The sequence below is a fragment of the Diospyros lotus genome, chromosome 2 (genome assembly GCF_014633365.1).
Source record: "Diospyros lotus cultivar Yz01 chromosome 2, ASM1463336v1, whole genome shotgun sequence".
Classification (NCBI taxonomy): domain Eukaryota; kingdom Viridiplantae; phylum Streptophyta; class Magnoliopsida; order Ericales; family Ebenaceae; genus Diospyros; species Diospyros lotus.
The window spans coordinates 5,939,274-5,961,095 of record NC_068339.1 but is presented as its reverse complement, the minus strand read 5'-3'; the positions used below and the strand labels follow the sequence as shown (position 1 = coordinate 5,961,095).

General features: G+C 36.7%; 2 protein-coding genes across 6 annotated transcripts in view; one reads left to right on the top strand and one right to left on the bottom strand.

Moving 5' to 3' along the window:
• Positions 1-13,568, top strand: part of LOC127793736 (uncharacterized) — a 29,125-nt gene extending 15,557 nt beyond the window's left edge. The window contains exons 11-12 of one of the 2 annotated variants that reach the window (XM_052324429.1): positions 12,407-12,464; positions 13,291-13,568. In XM_052324429.1, the coding sequence (XP_052180389.1) occupies positions 12,407-12,464; positions 13,291-13,553 (321 nt within the window). In that variant the 3' untranslated portion in view covers positions 13,554-13,568. The remainder of the gene's footprint in view (positions 1-12,406; positions 12,465-13,290) is intronic. The other variant, XM_052324428.1, reaches the window with a different exon arrangement.
• Positions 47-19,507, bottom strand: LOC127793737 (mitochondrial pyruvate carrier 1). Of its 4 annotated transcripts, none has more exons than XM_052324434.1 (6): positions 19,178-19,507; positions 18,802-18,928; positions 15,868-15,987; positions 15,698-15,752; positions 15,474-15,609; positions 47-386 (listed from the first exon to the last, which is right to left on the bottom strand). In XM_052324434.1, exons 1-6 carry the CDS (start codon positions 19,273-19,275, stop codon positions 341-343), a joined length of 582 nt encoding a protein of 193 aa, XP_052180394.1. In that variant the 5' UTR covers positions 19,276-19,507; the 3' UTR covers positions 47-340. The 4 variants fall into 4 exon arrangements, with proteins under 4 accessions (XP_052180394.1, XP_052180393.1, XP_052180395.1 ...); XM_052324433.1 differs by lacking the exons at positions 15,474-15,609; positions 15,698-15,752; positions 15,868-15,987 and adding exons at positions 1,254-1,389; positions 1,478-1,532; positions 1,649-1,768 and having other exon boundaries at positions 19,178-19,495; XM_052324432.1 differs by lacking the exon at positions 47-386 and adding an exon at positions 14,219-14,558 and having other exon boundaries at positions 19,178-19,506.
• Between the last annotated feature and the right edge of the window lie 2,315 nt (positions 19,508-21,822).

Below are 21,822 nucleotides of genomic sequence, written 5' to 3'. Positions count from 1 at the left end.
CATTCATTCTCGTAAGATTTACCATCTTAGTTTGTGCACTAGCAAGAACTCTTGAACCATACCAAACTCATTCATAGCATCAATTGAAACTACAGAGCTCCAAGAATGTTGTTCTGATGGAAAGAAAAGCTTAAATTTCTTGGAATGCTTTATTTGGCGATACAATGATAACAAGGCCAGTCAGGTACATGGTGAGAATGTGGTGATATGCTTGAAGTGATTTCCATGGTTCTGCAGTATCCTAAAGACACACGAAATACTTATTTCACATTGAAAAGATGTTCCCCCCTTCAGGAACTGCCGCAAAATCACCAACCTAAAAAAATGGAAAAGATAGCCGTTACTCGGATGCAGTTTCAGTTTCTTCCTTCTTCTGCCCCAAGTACCTGCCAGTCAGAAGGTAAATGGCATTAAAATTCGTTGCATGATGCATGTACACTCCACAACGTGGACCGCATACTTAAACAGCAAGGATGCCCCCAAAGGCACAATTCATTAAATGACAGAAAACAAAGAACACCAAAAGGAAACCATTTGAAGAAATTTATGGTTAGCCCCTATGTGCTTGCAAAAGGTGTAGGTAGATGGCTCGAAGCTTGGCATGGTAGTTTAAAAAGAAAGGGATCATGATTTAGTCAAAGCAGTACGACTACCCTAATCCTCTAGTGCTTGAAGGGAAAAAAAATAAAATAACAAAGAGGTTTTGAGAGGGGAGAAAGAGGTTTAACCTCAAGGCAAGCAATAGAAATATATGAGCAAATACATCCGTTATACATATACATAAATACAATCCCAAAACAGTGGCAGCATCACAATTTTACACCATTTTTCAAATTTTGTCATTAATTTTATTCTGCTGTAGTTTCTCTGTTCATATGCCTTCTCCTGAATATAATAATTCTATCTCCAGTTGGTGAAAATATGGGCTCAGGAAAAACAAGTTAAGAAGTATTGACATCATTTGTCCAAGGACATTCAGAATCTAACCATAATTTGCCTAACTGACCCATCAATGGGCAAAGTTTTCATCCAGAAATAACAATTGAGCATGACGGCACTTTCGCTTTCATAAAGTAGCAGGGTGCCAGGCAATATTTCACATAAAATTAAGAACTAGTTTGGGAGCTTTTACTTTCACAATGTGCCACCCACCATAGGAGTGGATGTTAAGCTTATGAGGGACGGGACTTGATCTCCAATCCACATTGGCGTGCACCACCAAACCAAAAACGAAGCATAGATGAATCACTCACCCATTAGCCCTGGCCCACCGAGAGAGTTGATAGAGCTGCACTGTCTCATTTGAGGCATGGCACACCAAAAGCAGATAGTTGCGAGGCTGAACCATCCATGCAAACCTCATGAATAATGCAGAATATATGCACATTGCTGCAGCACCATCAGGGCACAATTAGAATCTCAACTATATAATTTATCCAATATCTCTTTCATTCTTTTAAAACCAGAAACTTCTAACCTCCGGTCATGTTGCCAGATATCATCTCAGGTGGTTTCTTCATGTCCACCAGCCCCTGTCCAATTTATCAATTACAACTTTTAAAGAGAAATGGGAGCAATAAAGCCACCCCAATCAGGGTTCTATATGACAATGACTTGTGGTAAATGGTAATGCAAAAAGAGAACATACAGCAAGTACAAATCCCCAGTTAGCAACAGGACCCCAAAAGTGGGTTGTTTTAGGGCCAACTGGACTGTTCAAGAATGCTCGCAAGGAAGCCATGTAGGAGAACTGCAATTTGAAATATCTCTGCAATGGTTGTGCATGCCAAGTCAGATTTAATGCCAACGAATTACCAAGTTAGATATTGATGTCAAAAAATAATCATATCAACTATAAGACAGTGATTATGGAAGACAAGCTGAAGAATGAAAGGTGAAATTGTAAAGGCCATCCTTAGTGGATGAGACTCCCAGCCTTGCGAGGGTCATGGAAGGGTGGTTGCATCTTGTCCCCGTACCTGATGGTACCCATAACCTGGTAACTTTCACATAAAAAATAGCTAAAAAATTATTTTCCTCAGCTTAAGAAAATAATTTTCTAACAAATATTTACACTATTTAATTTCACTTATTCATTACAAAGAAAATGAAAGCAATCAAAATAAAAATATATTAAAACATCTACAATTTTTCACCTTTCTTACAAAAATGACAACTAACAATCAAAATCAACTCTATCAAGAAAAAAAAAAATTAAAAGTCAACATCACCATTCAAAGTACATGAGCAAATTACACAAACACATTTTAACTTCCCATTTTGAATATCTAGAAATGATTCACACCAACAAATTACCCTAACATTTCCACAATAGAGATTACAGGACAGAAAAGTATTTACAAGTATTAATTGTTAGGGGGATTACCTGTAAATCCATTATAATTTTTCTAGAAACAAGGCTCATAATCTTAGATTTCTTTAAATGCTTCAGTGGGATAGAAATGTTTAGATTGAAAATGGCACATATGAAGTTTTTTCCAATTGTTAGGGACCCCGCACCTGCCCTAGACCTGTCTCGTATGGGGATTTTATTTTTGTCCCCAAATCCACCCCAATGGGGATTTTTTAATACCGTCGCCTGGCAGGTCCCTATTGCCATTCTGAAGGAAAGGGAAGTGAGTGTTTACACACTCTTGACCCAGACACTACCTTTGCTAGGAAGTATTATTTACCAAAAAAATGGCTCACTTACAAGACAGATAAAACATGAGAGATAATTAAGATATTTTATGGGAATTTTTTAATTAAGATGGGTCAACAGAGCAGCAAAATGGTTGTCACAGTAGTGAAGTGACAATAGGATTGCACTCCTAATTTAGATGGAATTAGGAAGATGCAATCGGTTTGCAGAGGGAAACAGAGAGAATGAATAGAGAAAGAGAGAGAGAACGAGAAGAAGTTAGAAGAGAGAAGGACAGAAAGCCAGTAGAGGGAATTCAGAATTTGCTATTCATCTTTGTTACTGTTCCAAGAGAGACTTGGAAGGTGATATATTCGGTAAGATGGTCGCTGCCACAGACGATCCCTTCCTTTCCAACGGCTGTAACAATATATTTTGTCATATTCTAGCCCCTTTACATATGGCAATCCTTGGCTAACAAACTGCTAACAACTATTCTAGAAATTACAGCAATAACTAGTAAATCCAAACGGTAAAATAAAGTTACTAATTACAGCATGATGAAAAAAAAATTAAAATTGATGCTAATAGGAAGTGTTGTCGTGACAATTTCCCTTCCCTCAACCGATTTCTTGTCCTCAAGAAATGTTAAGGAGGCTGGCCGTCCTTAGAACTGCTTTAGGAGGTTCGGGAGGTACTCCCAAGTGCTGCAATCAGACGAACTGCCTTGCCACTTGACCAATACTTGTATCAAGGGATCCCCGTGCTTGTATACCACCATCATTTCAATAATAGCTTCTGGTTCCACCAGTTTGTTAGTTTCTCTAGGAAGTATAGGTAAGGCAGTACTCACCGGTTGTGCTCCCACGGAACTCTTTAGAAGGGACACATGAAACACTAGATGGATTTGGGGCCCAGCTGGTAACCTTAGACGGTATGCCACCCTTCCTACCTTAGCCTCTATGGGAAAAGGCCCAAAGTACTTGGGACTAAGCTTAGTTACCTTTCCATGAGTAATTGACTTTAAATGGGGATACCTCAGCCTCAAGTACACCTCGTCCCCTACAACAAACTCCCTCTCACTCTTGTTAGTTGTTTGCTTCATTCGATTTTGGGCAGCTGCTAGTTCCTGCTTCATTTGTTGTGATACCTTTCTTCATTGCTGCAGATAATCATCCACTGTTGCTACATTAGAGCCTCCACCCACGACAGGTAGGATAGGTGGTTTGTATCCAAATAGGACCTCGAAGGGAGACATGTTGATAGAAGAATGGTGGTTGGTGTTGTACTATCATTGGGCCAAAGATAACCACCTATGCCACTCCTTAGGCTGTAAAAGACAAATGCACCTTAGATAGGTCTTTAGGCTTTGGTTCATTCTCTCGGTCTACCCATCTAATTGAGGACGGTATGCTGTAGACATGCTCAGTTTAGTTCCCAAAGCTCTCATGAGTTCCTGCCACATCAAACTAGTGAAAATTATATCCCGATCTAAAACAATATACTTAGGAGTCCCATGCAGCTTAACCACTCAGTCTAAGAAGGAGGCCCTAGCCACCTCTTGAGCTGTATAAGGGTGAGTCAACCCTATAAAATGAGCAAATTTGGTCAGCCGGTCCACTACCACCAATATATTGTCTATTCCCTTTGATTTGGGTAACCATTCCACAAAATCCATGGACACACTTGACCGAGCTTGGTTGGGGATAGGCAGTGGCTGTAATAGCCCAGGGTAGGCTACTGTTTCTGACTTGCACCTCTTGCAGGTGTCACAAACCATCACGAACCTCTTAACTTAAGTTCTCATTCCCAGCCTAATGAAAGAGCTTCCTAACTCTCAAGTAGGTGTTTTGCACTCTCGAGTGCCCCCCGGAGGAGACTCGTGTAAGGCTTGCATGATTTTACCCTCGAGTTCTACATTATCCCCAATCACCACTCTCCCCTGGTATCTCAGCATTCCTTCAACTAAGGTGTACCCCTCTTCCTCTTTGGATCCCACAACCTTTCCAGCAACTCTTTTATGTTCCCATCTCTCTCATAGCTGTTAATCACCTCTTGGTACCACTCTGGGACCACCAGGGTTATGGTTGTTGCACTCCCTCCCTCATGGCGCCTTGATAAAGCATCAGTATTAACCTAGATCTCACCCTTAGCTATGATCTCTCAATCACTCAAACACACCCTAACGATCTCTCTAATCCGTAACATAACATACAAGCAGAATCAATCAAGAAATACGCAAGAACAACAAACAACACAAGAAGATTATCCTGGTTCGGTCTCAATTAAGACCTACATCTAGATTGGCTTTGCTCTTAGCTTTCTCCACTATCTATCAATATCAATACACGATTACATGTGCCACAAACCCAACTCTCACCCAGCCCATAAACCTGAAAGCTATACAGAGTTGAAAACAAGAAAGATATACCTTCTTTCTCACAGCACACACTCGCACAAGATAGTTTGCAAAATCACAACTGAAAGCTCTACCAAAACCTACCTCTCGGCCCCTATTTATAAGCTATAGGGGCGGGAGATAATGTCCTGACCGATTGCCCAAATAGCAGTTAAAACAACCTCGGTCAACCTTCTAAAAAACATCCCTTTCTAGAAGAACAAATACAAAAAATACAACATGACACTTCCCTTACATTACAAGCCCTAATCTAGCACAAATGTATTCTAACAATCAGCTGCAATATTTTCCTTTCCCTTCCTATACTGTATGGTATAATCAAGGCCCATCAGCTTAGACATGCCCTTCTTTTGCAGTTGAGTTTGTAGTTTCTGTTGTAATAGAAACTTTAAACTTTCATGATTTGTCCTAATTATGAATCTGCCTCCTTCCAAATAATGTCTCCACTTATTAATAGCCATTAATATAGCTGTAAATTCCTTCTCATAGATGCTGAGTCCTGAATTCTTAGGACTTGGGACTCAAGACTTGACTAAAAAATGCTAATGGCCTTCCTTCCTGCACTAGCACTGCCCCAATGCCCATTCCACTTGCATCTGTTTCTAGAACAAAAGGTTTTTTAAAGTCAAGCAGCCCTAGGATCGGCACCCTGCTCATGGCCCCCTTCAACTTCTCAAAAGCCTCTTCAGCTAAGGGCCCCCAATTGAATCCCCCTTTCTTCAAAAGGTCTGTTAGGGGCTTGCTTATGGCCCCGTAATCCTTCACAAACCAGCAATAGTACCTGGTTAATCCTAAAAATCCTCTTGGTGCCCTCACTAATCTAGGTCTTGGCCAAGACGCTATAGCTTCTACTTTTCTTGGATCCGTGCTAACCCCTAAACCTACCCTTGACCAAAAGCACACTTAGATTTCTTAATAAAGAACTGGTTAGATTTGAGGATCTCAAGAGTGGTCTTTAGGTGGGATAGGTGTTGATCAAAAGTAGGGCCATAAATGAGTATATCATCAAAGAATAACAATATAAATTTTTGAAGGTAGGGTTCAAAAATTAAAATTCTGTTCAAGAGGGATTGAAAAGTAGCTGGGGCATCACCAAGAATTCAAAGTGCCCATGGTGGGTTCTAAAGATTGTTTTAGGTGTGTCCTCGGACCTCATTCTAATTTGGTGATAACTCGAGCGTAGGTCAAAATTAGAAAAGAATTGGACATCGTGTAATTTATCTAAAAGGTCTTCAACAAGGGGTATAGGGAACTTATCCTTGATGGTCATGGCATTGAGTTGGCGGTAATCCACACAAAATTGCCATAATCCATCTTTCTTCTTAACTAATAAGACAGGGGAAGCAAAAGGGCTTTGGCTAGGGCGGATGATAGATTGCTAAAGCATATCTCTAACCATTTCCTCGATTTCATTCTTTTGGATTGGGGGGTATCAATAAGACCTAATGTTAACCGGTTCCATGTTTGGCTTTAGGTTTATGGTGCGGTCATAAATTTTGCTAGGAGGAAAGGATGTGGGCTCAACAAATAAATCCTCATACTCTTCCTGCAATGTATTAAGAGAATCTAAGTGATGTACCTGGTCGGGCATACCTTGGGGTGTGCTGACTGTCAGGAATATTTCTCCTTGCCCCTTATGTTCAACATGGCCATCCTCTAGGGCCACAATTGAGAATAGATTTGCCAGCTGGCTCCACTTTCCCTTGATCACCTTTTGCAATCTTTTCCCATAAATCATTTTGCATGCCCCTGTTTCTTTTCCCCCTATCAACGTCATCTTCCTTCTCAAAGGAGACCTCCATCCGGTTGAAATCAAAGCTTATGGGGCTCACCCCCTTCATCCAATCCACACCAATAACTACATCACAACCCCCTAGCTACAATAGCCTTAGGTCTACCTCAAATCTCTCCCCTTGCATCTCCCAACCAAAGCCATTATAAGTTGAATTACTCATCACTCGACTCCCATTGGCCATTGTCACGCTCAAAGGTAGGGTTCTTTTGAGCTGACACTTGAGTCTTTTGGTCGTGCTTTCATCAAGAAAGCCGTGGGCACTCCCACTATCAATTAGAATCATCATATTACACCCGTTAGCTTAACCCTCCACCTTGATAATTTTATTGTTAGCTACTCCCTTTAGAGCATGAATTGAGATCTAGCCAACAATAAAATTATCAAGGTGGAGGGTCAAACTAATGGGTGTAATTTGATGAATCTAATTGATAGTGGGAGTACCCACAGCTTTCTTGATGAAAGCACGGCCAAAAGACTCAAGTGTCAACTCACAGGAACCCCACCTTTGAGCGTGATAGTGGCCAATGGGAGTCAAGTGATGAGTAATTCAGCTAGTAATGGCTTTGGTTGGGAGATGCAAGGGGAGTGATTTGAGGTAGACCTGAGGCTACTGCAGCTAGGGGGTTGTGACGTAGTTATTGGCATGGATTGTTTGAAGGGGGGTGAGTCCCATAAGCTTTGACTTCAACCGGATGGAGGTCTTCTTTGAGAAGGAAGGAAGGAAGATGACGTTGACAAGGGGAAAAGAAACAGGGGCATGCAAAATGATTTATGGGAAAAGATTGCAAAAGGTGATCAAGGGAAAGTGGAGCCAGCTAGAAAATCTATTCTCAATTATGGCCCTAGAGGATAGCCATGCTGAACATAAGGGGCAAGGAGAAATATTCCTGACAGTCAGCACACCCCAAGGTATGCCCGACTAGGTACATCACTTAGATTCTCTTAAAACATTGCTGGAAGAGTATGAGAATCTTGCCCTACCAATTCAACGAACAAGCGATGCACTTTAGGTAAACGGTTCCACTTACCCTTCAATCTATCTATCCCATAATCCATTTTTGTGAGACTTTTTGTGAGACCAATCATGTCTTATTGATCTTGCCCCAATCGTCTTTCATGAATGTAGAGCATTGCAATTTTCCTGCTTTCACATTGTCATAAAGTATCCCGATAAAAGCATGTTCATTCTCATCAGGCCATGACATTGTTTCCTTAGTCTTACCTCTGTAACCACCCATGTTCTCTATTCAAGACACACAATAAATATCAACCACTTAACCAAGTGCAAATCCAAAAATTCAAAAATTCTCTATTTGTCAAACCCATGTTCTTTTTTTCTTTTTTGTTAATTTACTCAAACAAGAACAATATCCTCAACCTTCCTCGTACATGTTACCTACCCTTTGTCTATTATGTCAGTATGTGTTACCCATATCCTCAATCTTTGGTTCTAGTATGCTGTGAGATAGGTCAACTTTTCTTTGTTTGTTGTTAGTGAGTAGATGCATCTGTACAAGTATTTTGCAGGCAGTTTATATTGGTGGATTTCAGTTCAGGATTGAGCACTGGGGTGGTTGTTCAGTTTCTTTGCCCTTGTATTGGACTTCAATTCGTGGTTGAAATGTGGGGTGAATTCTTCCATATACTTCAGTTGTCAATCAGATGTTTTACTTGTTTTGAAATGTGGGGTGAACTCTTGATGGCAACTATACAACTTTGCACACCCTAGCCAATAGGGTGCTAGGAAACTCCAAAGGTTTTTTTAATATACAGTAAAGAGTGTGATGAACAACATGAGCACTAATGATTTATAATACACTCTTCATCTCATATATCATATCTCTTTGCAGCTTAGTGCCTATTAAGAATGCTGATGATGTGACATACAATTGATTATTCAGCAGTAAGAAGGCCTGGGGGATTTGCCCTACTGCTCATTTGGCAACAATTGCACAATTGTATGACACAAAAAAAAAAAAAAAAAAAAAACCAAATTAAATATAGACTCATGTAAATTAAACACAAATATAGACTCATGTAAATTTTTATCCAACCACTCTAGAAAATCAACTCATCCAAAAGCAAGCAAAATGCAGGACAGAAGCAACACACAGAATATAGATCTAAAACAACCAAATCTCACTATTGATCAAACAAAATCCAGTGTTTCAGAGGTTGTATAAATTAATATAGCATTTTCTCGAATTTTACTATGATATTAATTTATTAACTGCATAAATTAAATTAATATAGCATCGGTGTGGAATTAACCAAATTAAATGGTATATCAGGTTGTAGTTTCTTCTTGTTAAATTGTACATTTTTTCTCATCTTCACATTCATTATCTCTTGACTTTTCTCACCGAATCTTTCATGATTCACACGGAATATAGATCTAAACAACCAAATCTCACTATTGATCAAACAGTACTTAATTTTTTTGTGAGTCCATTCTTTATTATTGCGTGAATTCGTAGTCTGAATCCATAGGATTCATCTTCTCTCAAGAAAAACAAAGCAAAACCCAAAACAGCCAGGCCACGATCAGAACTGAAAAATGCGCTGCCAGTCGCCACCGGCCACGGTGGCCGGTGGTTTCCGGCGATCAGAGGCAACCGCCCGACACCCTTATCCCCATCGACCAACATACCCAAAAACCAGCAAGATCCAACGGCCGAATATCCAAAGATCTAAGCTTAAACCTCCGGCCAGATACAAATCGCGCATACATACGTATATATCATGGATTTGTGCTGCAAATATTTGCTGATCAGACTAAAAGACTTACCTCCTTGTAGATCAGGGCCACTTTCACGGTTAAAATAGATCTGGCCGGCGACGGATCTGGCCTTGAAGAGAGGAAGAGAAGGAAGCAGTGGCGGCGGATCTGGCCGGCGGCGGTGATGGCCTTGAAGGGAGGAAGAGAATGAAGCGGTGGCGGCGGATCTGGCTTGAAGAGAGGAAGAGAAGAAGCAGGTGGCCGGCGGTGAGAAGGAAGAGAGGGGGGAGACGGAAGAGAATACTAAAAACTGGAAATTAACCTTTTTTTTTATTTTGAGTTTGGATTTTTTTTTTTTTTTTAGCTGAAAAAAGTCGAAATTTGATTTTTTGATTTTTTTATAATTTTTTTATTTTTAGAAACATCAAAGTAAATTTTCTTATTTTTGAAAATTAAAAGTAGGCTGAAAACAAAAAAGTATTTTGAATTTTTTTAATAATTTTCTTATTTTTAAAAACATCCAACTAAAGATATATTTTTTATTTTAAAAAATAAAAAATAAAAAAGAGAACACAGCTTAAATTGGTATGAGTTTTTTGTTCAAACATTTATTATGATTTATTTTTTTAAATATAAAGATCTTTGTTTTTTTTATATATAAGAAAGACACTCTTTTTATTAACGTTTAAATTATTATATTATTATTAAACTGTCTATTTCATTATTTTTTTGATTTATCACCAAATTTTATTAATAAAAATTGGCATGATATGAATTAGTATAACTGCTAAATTCACTTAATTGTAGGATTTAGATTAATTTTAATATTAAGTGATTTTAAGATTTATATTTATATATATTACGTCGATTTTTATTAATTAAAATTAAAAATAGACTAAATTTAAAAAAAATAAATTAAAAAAATTACAGTGATAAAATTAAAATAAAATAATTAATTTATTATAGAGTATAAACTTCAAAAAATAACATGTAATTTACCCCAATGTTAAGATATCAAAATATTAAAAAAAAGATAAAAATATTCGCCTTGTTGAATACTATTATTGGAGAAAGTATGCTGGAGAAAGCGCAGCAAATGAATAGAAAAAAATGTATTTTTATTTTAAATATTTTACCAAATTAATATCAACACAAATTATATTGTGATTTCTATCATTTGTTTTGATATAAACTCACAGAATTAACAATATTTACTTAAAAATTAATAACACCTTTATAGAAACTATTGATTAATAATTTTAATTTTTAAAATATTGGTAATGCTTGAAAGTTGCAAATACTTTTACAAAATATTGTCCATGGTTCTTCATGTTTGCTTCTTGTTCTAAATCTTGAAATTTGCATACAAGTTCTCAATATCATTTTGAATCCATCCAGTAGGTTTAAATTTGAGTGCAATTTTATTTGTTGCTTGAGATGCCATTACTACTAAGATTTTGCTATCACAAAGTGGAGATGTTGACAACCAAGCTCTCATTTTCTTGGTGTTGTAGGGAAAGTGTTAGGATGGAAAATGTTCTGGAAGTATAAGGTCCATAGCCAGGCATCCAGAGTTCCCAGTGTTAGCCTCATGTGGTGAGCATTCCGTTGCAACTTCAAGAATCACATAATCAGAAGTCTTCATTTTTTGTTCTTGTTTGGTGGGTGTATAAAAATATTGTTTTGTCTAATGGAGCTCTTTTGCCAATGGAAAGTTGGAAATCATGTCTCTTATGTGTTGATCTTCAATGTCTACATGTAAATATGACCTTTTTTAGCCTAAATTTCTTTCCCAAGTTATTTATGTTATATTTCTCTTTTAAATGAAAATTACAGAATGTATAGCTTAGTTCACTTTAGCTCTCAAATGTCTATGAATCCAAGGATGGTATATTTGTGCTTCCACCCTTAATTCGCTTTAGGTGCATGAATGAACGCACTCATACACAAATTTACATGTTTGTGTGGTTGTATGTATGAGTGCTCATGTATTACAAGATAATACTTTTCTCCTTCAACCACTAAAGTTAAAAACTTGGCTGTTATCTAGGACTGGATAGCTATTTGCGCTTCTGGGATGTTAAGTCACAGCTTCTTTCTGCGGTATGTTATCAGGATTATTTCACAAATAATTGTTTAGAAATTCATTGTTTTTATTTACAACAAATTAGCCATTCTCTATACCATTTATTTTTTATTTTAAGAGAGTTTGTTTTTTTGAAAGTAAGAGTGGTTTTTTTTTTTTTATTTGTTTTTCTTTGAGGGTTTCAGTGGCCTTATGTTTTGTGGATGAATGGTATATATACTCTTGCCTCAGATTTTCTCTCCCTAGCATGAAGCTCGCTGGACAAACATGAGTTTATAGAATTTGAGATGAATAACATTTTTTTGTTCCAAGTCACATCAGCTAGTTATTTGAAACGCTTTGCTCCTGGTGGATCCAGTAAGGATCAAACTGCAGAAGTGGCTAATTTATTCATAGATGATAACTTAGTTTAAATATTTGATGGAGTGGGAGTTTTCCATTTTTGCTTCTCAACAGGCATCTTATTATGACCAGCTCTCCACTTATTATCCTAACATAAATGTTTGCACACTGAAATTCTTCCCTGAACAAAAAGTAAGCATAAGAGACTTGCTTTAGAGGGATTGCTTCAATTGCCCACCTTGTGTATGAGATTGGAATGGTTGCATCTGTGTTATGGCTGTCTGTTGGTTATTGAATCTTGAAAACAACCTGCTGGGCATATTTCTAGTATCTTTTTTCTGAAGCATTACAATGTCCGAGCTTGTGAATTCTTGAAATTTTGACAGTCTACAAATAAATTGCAGGTGTTCTTGAAGCAGCATCTGTCAAATGTTGTTTTTGATTCCAATTTTAGTGATGGAGGTCAGTGTTTCTTCTCATCCTTATTTCTTCTGATAGTTCTTTTAAAACAATTTAAGAGAACCGGAAAAATCATTATTACTGAGGACTATATTTGATTTGATCTTGAGGTTCTGAATGTGATTTGATTGGACACTATATCCTAATTGTGGCAATATGCTGCCTCTTTACCTGGATTCATTATCTTTGTTATTGCCTTACAACACTTGATAAGGGGAAACTGCAAAAGTACCCTGAAATGGTTAAGATGCATTACATTTTGTATTGATGATGCTGATTGCAGTTAATTGGGGTAAGCTATTTGTAACTTGGAATAGATTCATTGCTACCTAAACATCATGAATTTCCATCCATTCTCCAGTTAGTTATATTATGATATTTTCCATCTGATCTGTTGCAGCCTCAAACATGGAAAGTAAACTTGTCATGTAAAGAAGAGGAAAATGCAGAAATAAATGTTTTTAGGACATTTATAATAAAGAAGATAATGCTTATAGGACTTGTTTGATCAGCTTCACTGCAACACTATTGAATGAATGCAATTATTGTTAACAAAATTGCATTACATTGCGGTAGATTTGCCACTTGCAAAGTGGAGTGAAATTCATGTGACTAGATAGGCACTTAATCACATGTACATGCTAGTCTGATTTCACTCCCCGCCTGAACCCTGAAAGGGAATTTATTTTGTTTATCTTTTTAGTTTGTCGGTTACTCGGTTATATCTTTGATATTTGTGTTGTATATTTTATTAACTTAACACCCCTACAATTTAAGGGATTCTAGTCCAGATTAACTCACATTCTCATATGCAATTTTGCTCAAACAGAAGTAGCTGGATCCACAGAAGATCAGACTTCAGATAATGCAGCAGCCGTTAATGATATACTTGATGAAGATGGGGAAGAGCCACGGCCCGTCAAACGTAAGAAGGGTTCTAAAGAACACTCTGTAAGCAAGAAGCTAAAGCTAAAATCCAAGAAAAGAAGCAAAAAGCTAGAAAGCATGTTGATGTGTCATGATGTTGGCAGTCCAGCTGAATGTGTTTTGCTCATAGCTGGAAAGAAACACCCAAGTCCTGATAAAATTTAAGGAAAAGTCTTAATAGGCAAAGAGGCTAACCCAGAGCTTTATCGAATGGAGACAAAATGACGAATTTGCCCCCACTCACTTTGCAAATTTGCAAAAAAGGGCCACTGCCCCTCTCCTCTCTCTTCCCATGGCCACACCTCCACTACCTTCCACCGTCGTCGCCTTGCTGCCATCGCCGCCTCTTCTCGCCTCATCGACCATTGCTGGAGGCGAAGGCGGCGGAAGGCAACGAAGGCGCGGCCATGGGAGAGGAGAGGAAAGAGCTAGAGGGGCAGTGACCCACTTTTCAAATTTGTAAAATGAACAGGGACAAATTCGTCATTTTACCCCAATAAGGCGCTCAGTAGGGTTGTCTAGCCCTGTAAAACAGCTCAAAATTTAAACCATTAGATGCATAACAGCTGCAGCGACCAGTGATTTACAGAATATGCCAGCTGCTATGGCTTTACGCCGTTTGTTTTATCAAATAGAAAATTTTGGACAGATTTTTTGGTCTATATTTTTTGCTTAGATATTACACAAGGATTTGTTGTCAAAAATGCGATGAATGAAATTAGGCTAGTTAGCTCAAGGTTCCATTAGAGCAAGCCAGAGATTGAGAAATTGAATCATTTTGTTTCATTCATTCTCGTAAGATTTACCATCTTAGTTTGTGCACTAGCAAGAACTCTTGAACCATACCAAACTCATTCATAGCATCAATTGAAACTACAGAGCTCCAAGAATGTTGTTCTGATGGAAAGAAAAGCTTAAATTTCTTGGAATGCTTTATTTGGCGATACAATGATAACAAGGCCAGTCAGGTACATGGTGAGAATGTGGTGATATGCTTGAAGTGATTTCCATGGTTCTGCAGTATCCTAAAGACACACGAAATACTTATTTCACATTGAAAAGATGTTCCCCCCTTCAGGAACTGCCGCAAAATCACCAACCTAAAAAAATGGAAAAGATAGCCGTTACTCGGATGCAGTTTCAGTTTCTTCCTTCTTCTGCCCCAAGTACCTGCCAGTCAGAAGGTAAATGGCATTAAAATTCGTTGCATGATGCATGTACACTCCACAACGTGGACCGCATACTTAAACAGCAAGGATGCCCCCAAAGGCACAATTCATTAAATGACAGAAAACAAAGAACACCAAAAGGAAACCATTTGAAGAAATTTATGGTTAGCCCCTATGTGCTTGCAAAAGGTGTAGGTAGATGGCTCGAAGCTTGGCATGGTAGTTTAAAAAGAAAGGGATCATGATTTAGTAAGCAGTACGACTACCCTAATCCTCTAGTGCTTGAAGGGAAAAAAAATAAAATAACAAAGAGGTTTTGAGAGGGGAGAAAGAGATTTAACCTCAAGGCAAGCAATAGAAACATATGAGCAAATACATCCGTTATACATATACATAAATACAATCCCAAAACAGTGGCAGCATCACAATTTTACACCATTTTTCAAAATTTGTCAATAACTTAACAGAACTCTAGAATTGCACAAATAAGCAAACATCTTGTCATTATGTTTTATTCTGCTGTAGTTTCTCTGTTCATATGCCTTCTCCTGAATATAATAATTCTATCTCCAGTTGGTGAAAATATGGGCTCAGGAAAAACAAGTTAAGAAGTATTGACATCATTTGTCCCTGGACATTCAGAATCTAACCATAATTTGCCTAACTGACCCATCAATGGGCAAAGTTTTCATCCAGAAATAACAATTGAGCATGACGGCACTTTCGCTTTCATAAAGTAGCAGGGTGCCAGGCAATATTTCACATAAAATTGAGAACTAGTTTGGGAGCTTTGACTTTCACAATGTGCCACCCACCATAGGAGTGGATGTTAAGCTTATGAGGGACGGGACTTGATCTCCAATCCACATTGGCGTGCACCACCAAACCAAAAACGAAGCATAGATGAATCACTCACCCATTAGCCCTGGCCCACCGAGAGAATTGATAGAGCTGCACTGTCTCATTTGAGGCATGGCACACCAAAAGCAGATAGTTGCGAGGCTGAACCATCCATGCAAACCTCATGAATAATGCAGAATATATGCACATTACTGCAGCACCATCAGGGCACAATTAGAATCTCAACTATATAATTTATCCAATATGTCTTTCATTCTTTTAAAACCAGAAACTTCTAACCTCCGGTCATGTTGCCAGATATCATCTCAGGTGGTTTCTTCATGTCCGCCAGCCCCTGTCAAATTTATCAATTACAACTTTTAAAGAGAAATGGAGCAATAAAGCCACCCCAATCAGGGTTCTATATGACAATGACTTGTGGTAAATGGTAATGCAAAAAGAGAACATACAGCAACTACAAATCCCCAGTTAGCAATAGGACCCCAAAAGTGGGTTGTTTTAGGGCCAACTGGACTGTTCAAGAATGCTCGAAAGGAAGCCATGTAGGAGAACTGCAATTTGAAATATCTCTGCAATGGTTGTGCATGCCAAGTCAGATTTAATGCCAACGAATTACCAAGTTAGGATGTCAAAAAATAATCATATCAACTATAAGACAATGGATTATGGAAGACAAGCTGAATAATGCAAGGCGAAATTGTAAAGGCCATCCTTAGTGGATGAGACTCCCAGTCTTGCAAGGGTCATGGAAGGGTGGTTGCATCTTGTCCCCGTACCTGATGGTACCCATAATCTGGTAACTTTCACATGAAAAATAGCTAAAAAATTATTTTCCTCAGCTTAAGAAAATAATTTTCTAACAAATATTTACACTATTTAATTTCACTTATTCATTACAAAGAAAATGAAAGCAATCAAAATAAAAATATATTAAAACATCTACAATTTTTCACCTTTCTTACAAAAATTACAGAACTAACAATCAAAATCAACTCTATCAAGAAAAAAATAAATAAATAAAAGTCAACAATCACCGTTCAAAGTACATGAGCAAATTACACAAACACATTTTAACATCCCATTTTGAATATCTAGAAATGATTCACACCAACAAATTACCCTAACATTTCCACAATAGAGATTACAAAACAGAAAAGTATTTATAAGTATTTAATTGTTAGGGGGATTACCCGTAAATCCATTATAATTTTTCTAGAAACAAGGCTCATAATCTTAGATTTCTTCATATGCTTCAGTGACATAGAAATGTTTAGATTGAAAATGGCACATATGAAGCTTTTTCCAATTGTTAGGGACCCCGCACCTGCCCTAGACCTGTTTCCTATGGGGATTTTATTTTTGTCCCCAAATCCACCCCAATGGGGATTTTTTAATACCGTGGCCTGGCCGGTCCCTATTGCCATTCTGAAGGAAAGGGAAGTGGGTGTTTACACACTCTTGACCCAGACACTACCTTTGCTAGGAAGTATTATTTACCAAAAAAATGGCTCACTTACAAGACAGATCAAACATTAGAGATAATTAAGATATTTTATGGGAATTTTTTAAATAAGAGGGGTCGACAGAGCAGCAAAATGGTTAAACACATAAACAAGGCTTTTCATGTATTGGATTTGCTATGAATAGGGTGGTAATATCAGTCCCTCCTGCAAAGCTTCAAACTACATATTAAGTAGGATGAAGATAAGAGACCTGGGGCATTGATAGCATTGAAGTTTACTGGTAAAGGAATGAGCCAGCCAGATTAAACTGAAAACTTAGTAGCACAATCAAGGTCAACTCTCAATTGATATTACCCTAATCACTAAAAAACTATTCAAGCAACATTCACCAAAACTTTTCCATTCTTTAAATGAGGATCAAGACATCGGACCGGATCAAAGTACAATGAGATCAACAAGTTGTTGAGATGAGTACTTTTTGATTTGTACTTCACACTTATCATGAGTTACTTATTTAGCTAATGCACTAAAAAACCAATCAGACTGATAAATGAGGAAGAGTGATATGGCATTGAGAGGGAAGATCCTAAAGCCTTAAGAATCTACATTAGCTAAGTTTTTAGAAAAGGATAACAAAAGGTCAAATAAGGTCAAAATTATCTTTCCTCTAATTAGACTCCTCTGCTCCTCGCAATCTATCCAACCCACAACTCTTGATGATTTTACAGTTATTCTGCTTTATCTTGTAAAGCATCCCAAAATGTACTGCAGTTCTCACACTTAAGAACCTCATATATGTTCTGAATTCATGCAATGGAAACGTCACCAGAAAAGCAAACAAATTTTATGTCAAAACGTTCCCACAATCCCCTTAAGTTACATTAATATCATTAGTAAGTTCCCAAAAGCAGGAGATGACCATTACAACCATATGCTCTATATTAATTTTTTTTAAAATAGTACAAAATAAGAGCAGAATTCACATCGTAAAGCCCAGAGTAAAGACATAATCCAACAATTAATTACCATTCATGTAAATGACATCTCGAACAGAAAAGACGCCAGCTAAGAAGGCAACAAAAGGGAAAGGTAATCAGCTTTCACTTAAATATTTTAATACATCTGAAAATATATAAAGAAGTATTCATCTTCGAGCTTAGTACATATAAACTCGGGTCATCAATCTTCACACGAGGGAGCATTTTTCCCCTTTTTCAAGGAAAATCATAAAAACCAAGATGCATATGAAATTTTAAGGGGTAATGACTAATTTTGGTGTTGAAACTTAAAGGCCCATGAATCATAAACCATGATGGTGCAGAACAAGACAATATAAATCCACCGGAACAATACCCATAAATCAAAAAATAGTTCAAACCGGAGATCCATGTGCAAACACAGAACTGCTGAAAACCTACCAGGCACAAGTCCTCGTAAATTTAACGGAAAGAAAATATATAAAAAGTTCAAACCCAAGGTCCAAAAATTTCCTAGCAATTACACGGAAATCATGAGAACTTCAGTAAAAAGCCTGAAGTTCCCACTCCTGAAATCATTATAACTACAAACACAAATCAAACAAGGAAAGCATACCAACAAGTACCCAAAATACAAAGAAAATCAGATTAATTTGTCTAAGTAACAACCAAAAATCCCACGAAAAACACCTCGGATTGCCGACAGATACAGGTCAATGCGGTCTTCACCATTCCGTCTGGATAAAAGTATACATAATAGAGCATGCGAGAGAAGATAACTGCGGGCATAACGACATTTCGGTCGGTCGTCTAAACCTAATCGCAACTTCAACATCTCCATATATTCAAACGATAAAAGGAGAAAAAAGAGCGAAAAAGAGAACTTGCGTAGATGAGATCTGTCGTAGAGCATGCCTATATATGCTTAAATCAAAGGCGTTACCTGCGATCGGAGGAGTCGCTGGAGAAATTGGAAGGAGGGGGGGCGCGCTCTGATAGACGACGGAGATGAACGGCCGCAGGCAGAGAGGACCCAGGATCTGGGAAGATTCCCCTCTGCTCGCTGCTGGCTATATAAAAAGAATAATGCTATTAAAACTAGGACGAATGAACAGAAGAGAATCAAGAGATATACTATTTGTACAGATGGCTCTTTACAGAAACGTTTTCAGGGGATAAATTGGGAGTAAATATCATGATAAATTGGCGATATTTTGTATCAAATTTTCGCAAGAAATTGAAGCCAAATTGGACTTGAAGACAGAAAGCCGGACACACAAGCGGGCAATCGATTTTGCCTCCTCCTCTGCTCTACCCACCGTTCTTCACTGTTCTCCATCTTTGTCACTGGCGAAGGGACCGACCACCGTGCTCCGAATTTAAACCAGAAGCGGACTCGTCGTTGGATCAGTGCCATCGCCCCTCACCTTGACAGAGTCTACCGCCGTTCCTGGAGAAAAACGCCGGCATTTTTTGTGAAGATCCAGCGATCCAACCGCTCAATCCGGTCGTTCCGGCCGATCTACCTCCCGCGACTGCTCCCGTCTCCGCCGGTCCTGTAGCCTACAGCGACGACCACCGTGACATCTGAAATTCAAATAATCTGCTGTTTTGCAAAAGCTGTAATCTGCCTCCAATCTCCATTTGCCACTCACTTCATTTCTTGTTAACCTACATATAAAAAAATAATTATCGATCATTTATATATAAAAATCAATTTTATTACTGCTCAATAGATTTTTTTTCTCCAAATAAAAATGCAGTTGATTTTTATATGTCTAAGATTGAGAGACTATCAAAAGAAATATCCACCGATTGAGAAAAGACCGCTAAAAATCATAAATCAATTGTTCCAGCAACATTTGTTTCCTTCAAAACCCATTGGGAAGCTGTTTGTTTGTTCTCAAACTCAACAAATTAAAAACCCAATTGTGTGGTTGACTGAATTTAAACCAGAATGTTGTTTGTTTTTTAAAGAGAGAGAGAGAGAGAGAGAGAGAGAGAGAGAGAGATTGCGAGGGATAGAGGTAAGGCGTTCTGCAATTTTTTTTTTTTGGAGGGGGGGGGGGGGGAGACTTTTTATAAGGAAAAAATTAATTAATTTCACACCGGACAAAATGGTTAATTTCCCGCACCTATAAATGATTTTCTAAAGAGTCTTCTATACAAATAACATATCTCATATAAAAATATGATTTAAGACTAAGATGAATAAATGGACACCCCAACCTTAACGAGCAACGTTTTCTATTTTTCCTAAAGATTAAAAAATAACCCTCGAGTTGCAATCGAGCTTGGCTTAACAAATAAGCTTGATTAACATACTCTGATCTTGAGCATGACTCGTCACTATGTAAAGATGTATATTTTGGCCATACCATAAATTAGGGTCGACTTTGAAATTTTGAGGATCCTAAATAAATTCATAAATCAAATTTTTATTGAAGGTTTAGATTTCAATATTTTAGATCAAATATGATATTAACGGTTTATGATTGATTTTTAAATTTTAAAAAAATAACTAAAAACTTTTAAATGTTTAATGGCTAAACCAAAATTTCATTTTTCTTACAAAATTTCAATACAATAATAATATTTATTGTTTAAAAAAATTAAAATGTATAAAAATTCACTAAAGCGTTAATTTTTTTATAAAATTTGTGGAATTAGTATTTATTATTTAACAAATATTAAAATATAAAAAAGTCACTAAAATATTTACTTTTCTTACAAAATTTGTGAGATTGGTATTTATAGTTTAAAAAACATTAAAATGTAAAAAAAATCAAATGTGAGATTGGTATTTATCACCTAAGAAACTTTTAATTTGTAATCAATCACTTTATCAACTAAACTCAAATAGAATTGGTATAAATTATGTATTTTAGCACGTATTTATTATATATTTAAAGTATATATTCAAAACCTGAACTTAATTTTTTTGGGGCTTCTATGGTTGGGGGAGATGTAGCAGCGGTTAGCAACGGATGCAACGCTGGTCAGAGCAGCAAGAGATACGATGCGATGGCAGATATAAAATATGCAACTGCAGTTGGCACCAAGTGACAAGCGACAAGGCAAGTCAACGACGCATAACAATGAGTCTTTCTCTAATTACTCCAAACCTTCAGGTTTCAACGAATTAGCATGATGCTATTACTTTGCAAATTTGCAATCAATGTTTTACAACTTATAATACTATTTATATTATACAAATTATAAACCAATTTCACATGCACCCCTATTTATTTATTCTAACCCTTACAGTTTTGACTATTTTACACATATACCCTATTTATTTTACTTCTTAAGTGTTTTCTATTATATACTTTCTTTCTATTTTCAAAAAAATAATAATAATAACCAAGAACAATGATTATACAATCATATTAAGGTGCTCAAGAGGAAAATTTAATTGAATAAGAAACATGCATATAGACGATGAATTATAATATATAGTTTGATTAATTTAATTTGTTTATTGATTAATTAATTTTTGTGATCCATGTGGTTTACACGCATTAAATATATATTTTTTGATAATACATTTATTATAATAAAACTAATTAACAATAAATAGTTAGACATAAAAAATAAGATATAATAAGTATATATTGTGAGAAAATTAATGTATGGTGTTGGTGTGTTTTGGAACATAAAATAGTATATAAAATAAAAAAATTATTCTGCATATTACTCAAAATATGTATAAATTTTCATATATTTTAAATAATTACTATATTTTCATAACAATATTATTTATGTATACTGATGTAATATTACATAATTCATAATAGTTTTATTTAAAGTTAATAATAATTCTAATCACTATTATTAATTTTTTAAAGAACTATTATTAATTTTAGATAAAATTATTATAAATTTTACAATGTTACGTTAGTTTATAAATTTTGTTTGTAGATAAAATATTTAAAATGTATATTAAATGATATCTATAATGATT

Bases quoted from the DNA above. Each gene is read 5' to 3' on its own strand.
- LOC127793737 (XM_052324434.1), bottom strand. From the start codon at position 19,275: ATGGCACTGATCCAACGACGAGTCCGCTTCTGGTTTAAATTCGGAGCA. The intron at 18,929-19,177 runs GTGGGTAGAGCA...CTTTTTATATAG, and splicing joins ATGGAGAACAGTGAAGAACG to CCAGCAGCGAGCAGAGGGGA. The intron at 15,988-18,801 runs GTAACGCCTTTG...CAACCATTGCAG, and splicing joins AGCGACTCCTCCGATCGCAG to AGATATTTCAAATTGCAGTT.